The sequence below is a fragment of the Arctopsyche grandis genome, chromosome 4 (genome assembly GCF_051622035.1).
Source record: "Arctopsyche grandis isolate Sample6627 chromosome 4, ASM5162203v2, whole genome shotgun sequence".
Lineage (NCBI taxonomy): Eukaryota > Metazoa > Arthropoda > Insecta > Trichoptera > Hydropsychidae > Arctopsyche > Arctopsyche grandis.
The window spans coordinates 25,073,576-25,089,458 of record NC_135358.1 but is presented as its reverse complement, the minus strand read 5'-3'; the positions used below and the strand labels follow the sequence as shown (position 1 = coordinate 25,089,458).

Genomic DNA, 15,883 nt, shown 5'->3' with positions numbered 1-15,883 from the left:
AGCGTAAAAACAATATCAAAACCGTCAAAGTGCTTGTGTAAAACACCGTACTTACTGAAACAAAGTATGAGTAAAATTAAATATCGAAAAATCAAAATTTTATATTTAGAAATACTTACTGGTTTTGGAAAGATCCACTCCATTGACAACCATTCGAAAAATACACATTCCACATATAAAAATACAGCAACACATACTAATAAACGTGAAGCCGACTTTCCAACTGACCCATGAGAATCTTAAAATATTGTATATATATATTTTATTGTATTTTAATATATATAATTTAGCTGAAATTTCATATCAACTACTTCAAATCTGATGGTTCTGATTTTCGAATGCCAATAACGGGTAGTATTCCGAAACATTGTCCGACTGTTAAAACCGGTGCCATGGCTCTATGGAACGTGTCATTGGTTTCTTTGTATTCTTTTCCTTTGACATCTTTAATTTTGTCTTTTTCTGGAAATATTTCTAAAAATAAATTTCATAAATAGTCTACATAAATACGTATATTGCAATAATGAAATTGAATAAACAATTACCATCAAATATAGTCATTTTCTTCGGGAATATATTTGCTGATTCATTTGTAACAAAAGATCTGGAAATTTTGATGCTTGTTAAATATGTACGAGAATAAAATAATAGAATATCCAGTGCTAACAGTTAACACCGAGGACTTGATTTTCATACTAAACATTGAAGCAAGAATTAAACTCTTATCGTGCGTATTATTTTGCGGTAAGGATTATATTTGAGTGTTAATAATACTGCAATATTGTGTCAATTGAAAGTATGTAAGTACGTCCAGTTCAGTTGAAAATATTATAGGCGATTTAATATGATCGATGATTCACTTTAAAATTATGTGAAATACTCGGTAAATAAAATTTAGTAGTGTATACGAGTATGTTACAGTGAAATCATAATTACACTGACGTTCAAATGCAATTACACATTAACTGGGTATAGTTATATTTTCACTACGGAAATTACATATTCATTAGCCCCTATTTGTGAAATTAATATTTTTGACAGTTGAATACCGTTGACTTTATGAAATAATTATTTATTTAATAAAGAAAACGACTCTCTTGAAAAATCGCATTTTTATTAATTTATGATTATTTCAAGTGAAAGCAGCTGACTTGAAATAATTATATTATATTCACCGACATTGAGAATTCAATTACAAATTCATTTCCGCTCCCTTTGGTAAAATCCAAAAACGTAGCGCCTCCTCTCGTGAAAAATCCAAAATTTCCGTACCCTTTTGTAAGTTTTGAAACATTTTAAATTAAATAAAAATGGTTCTCTAAGTACATATGTATGTAGATGGTTAAATGGTTCCCTAGCTAAGAACCATTTTAACTATTGTGTTTTTAACAAGCTGGGTGCACCAATGTTACTTAAAAATAACGGATTCCAAATTCTATTCAATTCGAGAGTTTTATGATTCCATGTATTTATATATGTACATATGTTGGATTTGAGCAAAAAGTTTCAGTTTTGAGGTCGACAATCAGCATTTCCAACAAGTTTGTCACCGAATTCGATAATTTTCTATTAAATTGTCGACTTAATTGTTTTATTAAAATTTAAAAATTGTTTAGCCTCGCAAGTCCATCTGATAAAAAAAACAAAATCCCTCTTATGAATAATGTAATTTATTATGAATACATATGTATCTACATACCAAGACTTTTGAAGATACTCTTCTTCGAACAGTGGCCCATTGAGCTCATATTGTACACCAGGTTTTCTCAAACACCCGAAAATATTATATCATATTTAACATATTATTTATGTAATGTTTTTAATATACAAGCTATCTATCACCCTTAAATTAAATTAAGATTGTGCTCTACCTTAATTATTATATGTGTAATACCTTATTTTTACTTAAGAAATACTTATTGAAAATTAAAAATAAAATTACCAAAAGGCGCAAATTTTTCCGTTTGCCTCAGATGACAAAATGTCCAGTTCCGACTCTGATATATTGTATGTATATAATGCATAATAATTACGATAAAAAAATCAAAAGTATGTTTTTAAAATTATCGAGCGCTCCCATTGGTGAAGATTCCCATTTCGAGCCCTGATCTGTACTGACTACCTGAGTCATTGAAATTATAATTTGAATGACAATAACAAAAATAGAATATATTTGTATTTTACCTTTGCATTAAATCCACAGGTACAGGTCGTACCCATTGAATTGACGGTTTCATTCGAAGTTCGAAATTTTTCATGTCGGTGTACTGAAATTTAGTAAATGAATAACATAAACAAATTGAACCGAATTCTAAATGCCTGAAGTAGATTGGAATTGAAATAATTTTTAAATCAGTACTCCCATACATTGATTTGTAATTAATTCGGTAATATTTAAGAATGTACATATATACTTATTGAATCAATTTTTATGACGAATTTTGTTGATTTGATAAAAATGAAATAAATTATTTTTAGTTATAACCAATCGGGATCTTCTATCGCAATATTGAATCTACAAATTCTATGAACAACATTTAATCCCACTCACAATTATTAGCATTGACATATGTATAAATGATTTATTACTATGGAGTAATGAATATTTATTTTAGATAGTCAATATGTTTTATAGGTTGTACATATGCAGATACTTAACGTGCATTGGTATGAATCATATTTTTATCTTACAGTGGTGTATTTTATCTCACGATTCGAAAAAGTTTTTGTACTCTTTTTTACCCACGTTTAAAATTTCATATTGACCATTAAAACAGTTCCATTGTATGTATATATGTATGTATACGAATTTGTTTCTAATATTAGAAACATTAGAAACAAACAATTCCACAGAACCTATTCAATAGAATTTTAAAATGCGCTTTCGTAAAATTAAAGAACTATGGAAATGAAAGCTCGAGAGGATTCTATTTTAATTGAAGAATATTAAATACACAGTACTTCCAAGCTCGCAAATAAAAAAATACCCAGACACACACACACATTTTTTCTAGATCATGAAAACGTGATCAGTGATTGATTCTGAGTTCGAATCAGTCAAAATCTCGAGTTCAAATTTTCGCATGATCACAAAACTTCATCTATTGTTATTACGGTACATATTATATAAAGTAAAAATGTAATATACATATGTAAATTGTATTTGCTGCATACTTTAAATAGTTTACTCATATATTAAACTTATATGTACACAGTTAGTTTTTTGCTTTTTCTATGTACATATGTACATACATACGTAGAACAATATATGAAGTTTTGTGATCATTTTTTATTTGCACCCCAAGCATTTTTTGTAATTATTCTTAAACAACAATAAGCGCTTTGTATAAAATGCGTTTTTCAAAAACAGGTACACGATCATATGTGACTACATATTTTATACATATATGTAGAGTACCTACTTTAGAAAGATATCGACGTTAACTAAGTCAAACAATGTAAATTGCACAGCACTGCAATATCGAATGTGATGTTGTTTGTCAGGTGTGGTGCATGCGAGGCCCGCTTATCGGTCCATCGACCGTTTGTAAATAACCGCTGGACAATTAAATACCAGCCCTTATCTAGTCTGTCACCTAATGCCACTCAAACCCAAGGACGGGCGGGGGAAAAAAGCACTGTTTTGACAATCTATTATTCAAATTGCGGCGCTTCTGCGAAACAATAAACCTGACAAATTCAATGACCTGGCAGTTTTCTCATGCTAAATGCGTCATCATTAAAGACACTCATCAAACTCAACCTTCAAAAGCCCACAACATTTCTGAATTCTATAACATCTCTTCATCAACTTTCAAACTGATCAACCATATTAAAGCAAATTTTATACAAGCCACATCTACTCGATTTAAGTGGTAGTTTTATTTCACGAAGATGTATTTTATGAATTACATTGCATAGGAAAAAATATCTGTAGGTTGAAACTGTATTTATTGACTAATAACACTGAGCAACAAAAAAAAATCAATCTTCACTAAGTTTGAGCCATTGAATTCGAATATGATAATGATTTTTGTTGGTTCGCTCTCGATTTCGAGATATGAGCGTTTAAAAAAATGCGCAATTTTTACAGTTTTTTGTCTTTTGCGGTATTCAACTCAAAATCTAGTATTGTTGCGTTCAAAATGAGTCTTGGAATCAATAGTCAGATGTTTTTTCTATTGGTTATGATATTTCATTGATTTAAAATACTTATAATTAATTATTTAGCGAATTTTTAAAGTCAAAAATATATTTTTTTCATGCTATTATGCGTTTATTTGGCCAGTTTTTTTATTTCACCACGTTTATAAGGATTGGTTTTCTATCTCAATATTTTTTTTTATCTAAACGTACTGACTCGAGCGGTAATTGCGTTAGAAAGGCTTTCTTGGGGTCCGTGTTTGTGACGCAGATAGCGTTGGTGCAAAGGAGATGGCAAGTAGTAGGACCGCTGTACTCGGTGAGGTGGACTACTTGCCAGGGGGTTTTGTACATGTCCTGATACCATGAGTGTCTTGTCATTATGTACAACAATAGAAACGATATCAAAAATTGATAGTTTGGATTATCCTTACTTTTCATTTATCCGATCCCGAATTCGCCAGCATTAGGCTGGATAATCGAGAGTACATTATATAATATTATATATGTAGACTTACAAAATAGACGTCTACTTTTACTGAGAAGCATTTTTCAGTTTGTCTTATGGTTAAATCAGTGCTGGCACCCTCGGGAATTTTTTTCTTAACATCCTTAGAAAAAAATTATAAAAAACTGGTTTACCATCCTCCTTTTTCTCGGCCTTGGGACTTTGCTACAGTTTCAGGCTGTGTCAGTAAAAGCATAGAACCCAAATGTTTGGATATAATTCTTGTAAATTGTGCTGCTTTATAAAATTTAATACAATGAATGGATTCATTTTACCTTGAACTTTATTTGAAAGAAAGGAAGATATTGATAAGTTCATTGCTTATAATATCAGATTTTGAATTCGGCTTCTTCCAGTAGATTGTTTGAATAGAATTTGCCGAGTACAAATGTAGGACCTTTGACGCTCTAATTTTAATTTTAAAGCGCTTTTGGCGCATCGAGCGGCGCCCAAACTTATTTGGCGCCCTCGGGCACCACCTGACCCAGCCCCCCCCCTAAAACTGACACTGAGTAAAGTTATGAAAAGTTTAGGTAAATTAAATTGAGACTTGTCAGAATTTGGTGACCACATGACTTAATGGTTAAAACAATTTCATATGTACAAATCTTGACAATGGTCAATTGAATTTTTAAAATTGAAAGAAAAGATTTATTTCAAAAATTCAATTTATTGCCAAATTTTGCATAACACAAATACAAATTAGTGCAATAGTGATTGACATTTAAATACAAAGAAGATACTATGCACATACATTAATACATATGTATGTACATTTATTTCAACTACTCTTCTCAATATCACCTACTTAATATGTATACATACATAACGTTGAATATATGAGGCGTTATAATTGAAAATGGCATTAGTTCACTTTTCTTCATTTCGGAAAATACCTAATTAAATATTAAATATAATGTTTTGCGTTTAACAATATTTAAAAATACTGGTGTAATATTTTTTTTGTAATACGTTTATCCTGCTTTTCCAAGATTCTGGACATATCAAATTAAAAGAAGGGATAAAAAATTATGAATTAAGTCAAACAGAAATATTTTTTTTGGAACTGAAAATTGGACTTGCGCCACTTTCAAATATATAAAACGACCATAAAACTTAATTTTGTTTCGGCTTATGCCTATGTATGTATGTAAGTACCAACACGTGTATGAATGCGTATTATTTTTATAGATTCGAGTATATTATGTTTATGAGTAGAGTTGCTGAATTATTTGGATTTTTTAATACCCGAGTAGATGGGTATTTCCTCAACTTGTACCCGGAATTTTAAATATAAATAATTTAAGGACAAAAAAATGATATAGATAGGTACGTCTTAAATGTATATGAAATATGAGTCATCCTTGTTATAAATTTCGCCACCATTTGTAAATTTTGTATTTTCTCTAGAATTTCTAGGATGGTTCTTTCATTTATCATATATATTTCAGACTTATTGTGTTTTAAAGACCAAAAATTCGGGTCAACTTTAAATTGTATACTTAAGAAAATATATAGTAATTTCGATACAGAAATCATCGATGAAATTCGAAAATAGTTTGTTAATGTTTTTTAATTATTCGGATATTGTATGTATGTATCAGGAGAACAAAATTTGAATAGTTAGTTTATTCATTGAATACATATTTCTAAAAAATGCAAATTTATCTAAGTGACAGTTTTTTCCCTATTTCTGCTTGAAAACGGTTTTCACCCATTGAATTATGTAGATACATACATATGTATGTATCTATACAAGATTTTTTTTTACATCAAATGCACAATTTTTTTCCGAATCCGTCGTTTGCAAAACATTTAAGCGAATAAACTTTGAGCAAATAAACAGTAAGAATTTATTCGCTCCAAGATTCAATGGTGATTCCGCAAATATCATCTGACGTTATATTGACGTTTATCGTCGATTCCCCAGAATTGAATTGCACCAAAACCAATTCGTAAGTGACGATAGTGCCGGCGATCTGAAATTTTTTTCTTTTATAAAATACTTCAGTTTTACGAAATAGCCTGGTTACCAAACATTAATTGATTTGCAATTGTATACATACTGTGAGAACTAGTCCACGTGTTATATAGAAAAAATTAAGACCCGTGAATGCTATCACATCATTAATAACTTGCTCCAAGAAACGTCGTTGCTGAAAATAGCATATACATATGTACTCGTAAGTAAATTCATACACAAGTAAAAACAATTCTGAAAAATTTACTAATATTACTTCTACGCCGTAGGTCTGTGATGGAACAGAATATATTATAGTAGTAGGATGTTTGGCTGTGGTATTGATTTTTGCAGTTCCCAAAGCAACCGTCAAAGCCCTTATTACCAGAAATCCAAAAGAAAATGTGAAGTATGCGGCGTGAACGACTCTACGAAGTGGTGAACAAATGCAACCTTCTTTCACAGCAACCCTGTCACAAGATTAATTAAATATTTGATACAAAAATTAATGAAAAATTACATGAATAAATAAACTCACTTGAGACTATTGAAAAGTTGTAGACAGACGAAATATATGTTGTTCGTGAAAGACAAGAAAACTATTCCGTTCATGAATTTATCTATCTTCTTCACTACCATTGACAAGTGTACATACTCCTCCCTTGCATTCCTCCAAAAAACCTCTGAAACATTCTATCACAAAGTTGTATTTAAAAAATTAAGATGTATATGCAAGTTAATATTTTACACGATGTATGAAATTTTTACTTTTCCTTTCACAGAGTCCAGACGATCATTCAACTGTTCAAATCGATCCGTTAACGTGAGACTTACCAAAATTAGAAACAAATCCATGTAGTTCCAATTGAAAGTCGAACTAACGTTGACAAACTGAAAAGTATCTTTTCTAAATTGCATTCTAGGATTACAGTTAGTGGTTATAGCGATCGGTCAAGTGATTATCAATTTATTCACTATGGCAAAAGAGTATTTAAAATATTTACAGCAGTTTGTGGAGTGACAATATTATTTATACCTGTACTAAAATACCTTTCCAAGGGGTGAAGTCAGTGTGAGCAAAAATCTGCGGAAACGAATTCGTGAAATAGGAATCTAAAACAGGAGCACCTCTATTACAATCGTAAGCCACGGATAAGCATGTAATGACTGCCAACAAATGTTCAACTGAAATAAAGCATTCACTGAAAAACCAACAATTTATTAATATGTACATATGTACATACTAATAAATTGTCAAAATAATTCAAGTCCAATCCTTTCAAAATCTCTGCCAAATCTGTTGATTTATTTTATATATGTATGTAGGTATACGTACCTACCTATATATAAGAATGTACATACATACATATATCATAAGACTAAGGCTTGTTGAAATACCAATACAATCTTTTTTGAGGACTACAATAATACATACATTTTCATATGTACTACATACAAAAATTGGGAAGCTTGGATATTTCTGATTTTACTGCTATATACATATATGTATGTATATGTATGTAAGTATGTATATTCAGTGTTCAATTTACTCAAAGCTGGAAACAGAATGCCGAAACTATATGCGCTGAAACGCACTCGTAGAGATCGTCTTGGAAATTTTCTTGGACGTTCTTTTTCAGCGACTGCCATCATCAAAGAGGGCCAATGTGGTGCTAATCTTAAGAATAACACAAGCACAAACAATGTGCTTCCATAAAACATCGTGCTTACTGAAAAATATTTTTTTGTTAAAAGGATGAAAAATTCGGGTATGTATGTATATATGTAGTACGGATTTAAACAAATACTCGTTTTGTATATGTCGATTCCACTGAAGAACAAACGGAATAAGCAAAGAGAAGTCATTATTGCCGAGCCGAAAGTGCACGTCAAAGTAAAGAGCACTCTCCAGCTGAACCAGGTGAACCTGCAATTCAAAACCGCGAAAAAATTAAACTCATTCATAAGGAAATGAGGGTATCCGGACATAAACCCCCTGGATATATACTCCCCGGACAAATACCCCCGGTCAAAAACCCCCTGGTCATTAACCCCCCGTTCAAATAAAATATTTAAAATAGTAATAAATACTTAATAATTTGAAAGTGTTAAATAAGAATAAATTAAGTCTGTTAGAGCATATTTAATTTCAATTTATATACAATATTTAATTTCAATTTATTGATGTAAATAGAATAAATTTCAATTTAAAAGACTTTCAGTCATCAGTTGGCGTTTGCGTTCTGTGGTATTGAAAGTAGATTTTAATATAAGTAAGTAAATTAAAAAAAAAATGTATGTATGTATTATGACTGAAATAAATTAGTATTGATATTGATACTGACTTTTTATTAAAGATACTGTCAATTTTTATAAAATATTTTTATTCTTGGCGGAGGCTATTTGCACGGGGGGTTTTTTGCACGGGGGGTTAATTACCAGGGGGTTTATGACCGGGGGTATACGTCTGGGGGGTACGTGTCCAGGGGGTAATTGTCCTAGAACCGGAAATGAGACGATGTCCTCTGAAATAGTACCAGGTGAATACAGGACACTAGCGGATCCAGAAAATATTTGAATTGAAGAAATAAAGTTTTAAGTACTAGGCAACAAAATTGGCGACTTATTTTTGGCATATATATACAGTGGCGGATTAAGCGTTTCGGAGGCCACAGGCGCAACGTAATTTAGTCGTAAACTCCAATATTTTATTGAAAAATGAATAGGAATTTCCGAATTATAATTTTTCTCAGAACGATTTGGAGGCCCCTTAAATTTAGAGGCCACAGATATGCGCCAATTTTGCTGTTCGATAATCCGCCATTGCATATATGTATGTATATAATATCACGAATGGTCACTTTTATCTTGAATTAAGCTTAGTCTGTCTACCTGGAAGGATCGTAATAAAAACAATCATTCAATTATGTAAAATTAAAGGTCTGACCGCACTGGGCAGCACTGCGCTGCAGCGACGCAGCGCGGCCAAATATTGCTTGTATGAAATTGTATGAGAAAGAAAGCACTACGAGTTGAGCGACACTGCGCGTCAGAGTTGCCTTTTGTACCAACTCTGATGTGTTGCGCTGCGTCGCTACGACTTTAAAATAGAAGAAACTAAACAATATTTATACAAATCTGAATCTGTTGTAAATAAAAATTTGAAATAATATGTATGAATATATGGTTCGGTGATGATTCCGCACAAACCGATTTCGCAAACGTCACTAAAATCTCGATCATGGAACATCTGGCACCTGGAAATTCCATCCATCGAGTGTCACACATGCGATGAATAACGTTTGTGCGATCGAAATGTGCGCAATAATCCGTTTACCGTATGTATGTATAAAGACTGTTTTTTTAGAGGTTTGTTTTTTGAATTGGCAACACTTAACACTGCCTATGATACAGGTATGCGCCATCATATCCGACTGAGTAATATAACGATATAGTCATGTACATACTTCTGTTACCCGATTACTTACAACAAGTATGTAAGTTTACCTTGAATTGACGCTCGTAATAATGAGTGCAAACTGCAAGCAAATATGTTTATGCAAAATTGAATTTTATACATAAATATCCGTACCTCAGATGGGAAGCGTGAGGAGAAAGCACGCCGACAACAGGTAAAATTCCAAAAAACTGACCCACCGTTAGTAATTTTCCAAAAGCGCTTTGAAATGTATCTTCGTGAATTGCATACGATTTATTTTGCGCATCAAAAGCCTTTTTGGCTGAAAATAAATCTGAAACTAATATAAATAATGTACATAAATATATGTATACTGTATGTGAGAATGTTTGTTTAAAAAAGTACTGTATTTATTTGGTCAGTAACTTCGTGTCAATTAGTCAGTGAATAGATGATTAATAAGTTATATTATCGGTCACTGACTGTTTGATAGTTGTCTTTTTGTCAAAAAATACTTAAAACAATAAGCGGTTTAATGAGCGCTTATTTTTATTACTAATTATCTACATATTACACTACTTTTGTAAAAGTTACAGACCATTAAATTTGTTTCCATTAAAAATACCTAAAAATATTATGTACACAAACATACAATACGTTTACCTTCATATGTCAAATTATGTTTAAATTTTATGCTTTTATTTCCTTTATAAGGAGATCTGAAACAAAATAAATTATTCAAACTTTTTCTTCACATTTCAAGTGACTAAATTGAAATCTAATATATACATATGTAATTTCGAAAGAGACTTTGTATGTATGTAATTTGGTTGGTAACATCGAAAACAAATCAAAGTTTCTATCATGACGATTCGATATGGTTTCGATTCGATATATTTTTTTTCGATTCAAATAAATTTAATAAAAAAACAGCATGTACGATATAAATTTAGCGCAAATGTAGGGAAACTTACACAAGACAAAAGTTCTACTTCCAGTTATCGGATTTATTTCTTTTTTTTATTATTTCTTAACATCACTATACATATTATAAAAATAAAATATCAGGAAGATTTAATGAAATAATGAAAATTTAATTTATAAAAAATTACTACTTCTGATTTACGAATTCCAGCCAAAAACTTATCAACTCTGAGTTGGTACATAAAGAATACAAATATAAATTTTCAGCTTGGTACGTTCAGGGGTGTGGAAAAAATGGGTGACCGGAAAATTACACTCGAGATAGTTGTGCTCTCGAGACATCCATCCAAAGCTCAAGGAGAACTAACGCAACAGAATTCCACAAAAAAACGTCAAGGGGTATTTATTTGTATATTATCCAGGGCTACTAACCTTTTTTTGTGGAATTCTATTGCGTAAGTTCTTTTTGAGCACCTTTGAAAATTAGGACTTTTCGAAACTGCGCCATTATTCAGTGCAATTTAGTGCATTTTTCCAGGAACAGAAAAATTCATGTGAAAGGAAAAGTAAAAAATTCATACATCGTGTAAAATATTAACTAGCATACACATATTAATCTTTTAAACTCAACTTTGTGATAGAATGTTTCAGACATTTTTTGGAGAAGTATGTACACTTGTCAATGGAAGTGAAGAAGATAGATACATTCATGAATGGAATAGTTTTATTGTCTTTTACGAACAACATATATTTTGTCTGTCTACAACTTTTTAACAGTCTCAAGTGAGTTTATTTATGTACTCATGTAATTTTTCATTCATTTTTGTATCAAATATTTAATTAATCTTGCGGCAGGGTTGCTGTGAAAGAAGGGTGCATTTGTTCACCACTTCGTAGAGTCGTTCAAGCCGCATACTTCACATTTTCTTTTGGATTTCCGGTAATAAGGGCTTTGACGGTTGCTTTGGGAACTGCAAAAATCAATACCACAGCTAAACATCCTACTACTATAATATATTCTGTTCCATCACATACCTACTGCGTAGAAGTAATATTATTAAAAATTTCAGAATTGTTTTTACTTATGTATGCATTACTTACATATAGTAGTTGTAAAATTCTCGGTAATAATCTTTTGGAGAATATTCTCGGGAATATTATCCAAGCCGAGAATTTTCGAGAATATTACAAAACTTCATCTATTGTTACTACGTAATATTGTAAAAAGTTTAGGGTATATATATAGGAAATGCTTAGGGTACCTATACGAATGCATAATCTTATGTGGTAAAGATCTTACAATCTATGTATGTATTTATATTACTCTTTATTCTTGATTGTTTGAGCGCACGTTTAATTGATATTTTCCTTAAAGGTTATTTCTTATTATTTATGAGACTTTCAAAATCTTTATTGGTTTAGCTGTATTTTTGTCTCACGACTCGTGTTACCTTCAAATATCACTATCCTTCTTAATCTGCATGACTAATTGGGTGTCTACTCAACCATTACTCGATACCCTCAAAGCATACATATGTAAGTCAAATACTAAATCTTAAAATATTGATCTCGCGTTGGGAGAGCAGGTGGCGGAAAGGAATACGTTATCCGTTCTTCCAGGTGCGTTCGTTCCGTGGTGGGGGTCAAAGGGAACGAATTGACTGACCTGAGATGTCGTGTAGTTATGGTGAAGGTTCCTGATAAGTCTTCGTCTCGTCTATAGATGCAGCGCAGCTGTTGTAAAGCTGGTTCTCGGGTCACCTGGTCTGTCTTCTAGCGGCTGATGCTTCTAGGGCAGTGGTTCTTAGCCTGGGTTCGATCGAACCCCAGGGGTTCGGTGAGTCAGTCTCGGGGGTTCGGCGGATGTCAAGACACACACCCGACTCATATGATTTGGGTGCCAATTAAGAAGGATTCCAATTAAGAAGGGTTCGGTGAATGCGCATATGAAACTGGTGGGGGTCAGTACCTCCAAAAAGGTTAAGAACCACTGTTCTAGGGGCTTTCCGGAGCGCTTGGCTACCACGGAAAGGTTAACCCTCACAGGGGTAGGAAGCTGCGTGGAGATACAGGTGACGAATTAGTTGGAACTCGGGGAGGGAGTTATCATAAACTCAACCGTCCCGCGGTTCTCCAAAATGGCTGATCTCTTGGCGCGTCTGCGATGGAGACGGCTTGGGAGAGATAGAGGTGGGGGGCACGCCTGTGCCCCGTGACGACCGAAGTGCGAATGGACGAAAGACACCGCTCGTCTCCTTTCCCGCGGCAGGGTGGCACTGGTGTTGCCATTTTAAATATTAACACCGCTACCAACTGACGGGAGGACTGGAAGGACGTTGTGTTACAGTTTTTAATTATCTTTATTGCTTTAGTTGCATTTTTCTAATGACAAATTGTATATATCTATTTACCCAACCACTTCTCGATACACTCAAAGGATACATACATAAATATTAAATACTAAAACTGTCATGAATGTCACTTTATATCTTAATCACCAGTTGTTTTACGAAACTGTGATTGGTTGAATTTGTAACCCTTATTGTATACTAGTAGTTTTACCCGGCTTCGCTCGGTATTTGTAATATACACCTCTTAAACATGGCTAATCTAATAGTAAACATTTTATTAAATTTATTTGAATAGTTTTATTTGAATAGTTTCATTTTATATAAATTTATTTGAATACTCATTTGTTTTTTTATTAAATTGACTGTCACGAACAAACAAACATATATACTGTCTCTCTCGAAATTATATGTATCCCAGAATCCGGCGCCTGCGCCCCCGGAGCCTTCGCCCCCGACGGCTATGCCCCCTAGGGCTTTGCCCTCGGTGCCTTCACCCCGGGGACTTCGAATCCTCTGAATCGAAAAAAATCGAATCGGCGCCTATGAATCGAAAAAAAAATGTCGTCTACGATCCAACGAACGAAGGTTCCATACATACATATATACAAAGTCTCTTTCGAAATTTTATATATGCTCATGTTAACTATATTGAAGACCACTTGCGATTGAATTGTCTAACTAGTATTACATATTAAAGACTTGTGATTAAACTGCCAAACTGGCAACCTGTATCCGTAAATAATAATTTGTGTTCGAGACTTGCATCATGCATCTCAAAACATGTCTGCATAGATCTCGCTAACACAAAATGCTTCTTTTGGGAAATAAAATATAAACATTAAAACCGTTTGTAAATTATAACATCTCGTCCCCGTAACAATATTTATCGAGGTAATTGGACTATTCGTCACATTGCGGTGGTCACAAAGACAATTATTGCCATGAAAATCGCGAATACACAATATTTAGCACTCAAGTTCTCGTTAGTATGATGGACTTTTCGGCTGCCAGATGTTCAGTTATAGAGATTTTAGTGACTTTGTGACGAGTACTTTGTGACCAGTAATCACCGAACCATTGTTATCGAGTGAACCACTGAAGATAGCGGGGACTTACAAATCATCAGTTTGATTGGGGATCCCCTTTCAAATGTGGACGAGGTGGACTGTACGAGAGTGAACCGGCGTTATCTGGTCGTTACCGATTCATTATCTGATTTTATTTGTAAGCAAACACAATCGCGTGTTTGTTAATTATTCTCGTGGAATGAAATTGGATATCTACGAATTATTACATTCCGATTAATAATAATCTTTGTGACGCTCTGACGCTAAACCCTTCATATCAATGTGACCAGAATTTATGTGGAAACGAAAAATAGCAGTACTTACTTGGGCGAGATCGTACGTTGCGAAATACGCCAAATCCATTTAATTGGCATTTTAAATTATTTTAAGTTGATCGCGTATTTAAATTTCGCGTGTTTATTACTTCGATATCTTTTATAGGTGTTCGTGTGTAGAATAACTTGGCTATTGATGTCTATCATCAATAAACTGGTAAATTAGGGTAACCATCTTTGAAATTCTTTCGGTGTTTAGCTCAATTATATATGTATGTATAATGTTTCGTTATATGCATTTGATGGAAAAGTCAAAAATTAGCGGAATTAGCTTATAATATTATAAAAAATAAATATGTAAAATAAAATATATTTTTGACTTTTAAAATTCGCTAGATAATTAATTATAAGCATTTCAAAGCAATAAAAATTCAATAGAAATACATCTGAATATTGATTCCAATACTCACTTTTGGCACGGCAATACTAGAATTTGAATAAGCGAAAAATCTGTAAAAATTGCACATTTTTTTAAACGCTCATATCTAAGAACAAGAGCAAGCTTAACTTAGTATTAGAGTTTCCAATTATTCGACTTCATCAACTATTCGAATATCGAATTATAAAATTCGAAATATTCGAATATATTCGAATAGTTTTAAACAATAGAAAACAGTGTGAAATATTAATTCAAAATAATTAAAATGAGTGGGGTTCACATAAAAAGAAAAAGTAAGTTTATCGTCATACATAAACTTTATTTTAATTTTAAAAATACATATTTTAAAAATAATAATGCGTTAAATGTTTCAAAATTTAATCTCGCCCTTAATTTTGTTTTTATTATTCCTGCTGTGGAGAACACTCTTTCAGTAGCAGTTGACGTTGGCTTAGTTGTTAATAAAGATTTTAGAAGGATATCAAAAGCTTCGGTTCTTTTTTAAAGTTATCCAAGTACTTGAAATCTTTTTGTAACCTTTTGGAATTTGAAAAACGTACTTTTATAACGTGGACGCGCGTTCAATCAATATTTTTAATTTGAGAAAAAATACCCGGATCGATAACGTGTCACTATGAACTCCGAAACAAACAATTTCAAAAAACCATAAATAAAAGGAAATATTTTTGCTTATCCATAAAAATTGCGTTCCCGCTTCGACTGTATTTTCGTTTTCGTTTCAAATAAACGCTGCAATAAGTTCTCTTTCGTAAAATACATAAGTTTAATTTCTAAAGC

The 15,883-nt window shown here is 32.4% G+C and overlaps 1 protein-coding gene across 1 annotated transcript in view; it reads right to left on the bottom strand.

Annotated features, from left to right (window-relative positions):
* Positions 1-5,308: 5,308 nt before the first annotated feature.
* The window catches only part of LOC143910464 (gustatory receptor for sugar taste 64f-like), a 59,347-nt gene continuing 48,772 nt past the window's right edge, over positions 5,309-15,883 (bottom strand). The window contains exons 5-12 of the mRNA XM_077428956.1: positions 8,420-8,538; positions 8,162-8,341; positions 7,648-7,796; positions 7,380-7,502; positions 7,150-7,304; positions 6,889-7,081; positions 6,718-6,807; positions 5,309-6,630 (exon numbers count right to left, since the gene is read on the bottom strand). Of these exons, the coding sequence (XP_077285082.1) occupies positions 6,505-6,630; positions 6,718-6,807; positions 6,889-7,081; positions 7,150-7,304; positions 7,380-7,502; positions 7,648-7,796; positions 8,162-8,341; positions 8,420-8,538 (1,135 nt within the window). The 3' untranslated portion in view covers positions 5,309-6,504. The remainder of the gene's footprint in view (positions 6,631-6,717; positions 6,808-6,888; positions 7,082-7,149; positions 7,305-7,379; positions 7,503-7,647; positions 7,797-8,161; positions 8,342-8,419; positions 8,539-15,883) is intronic.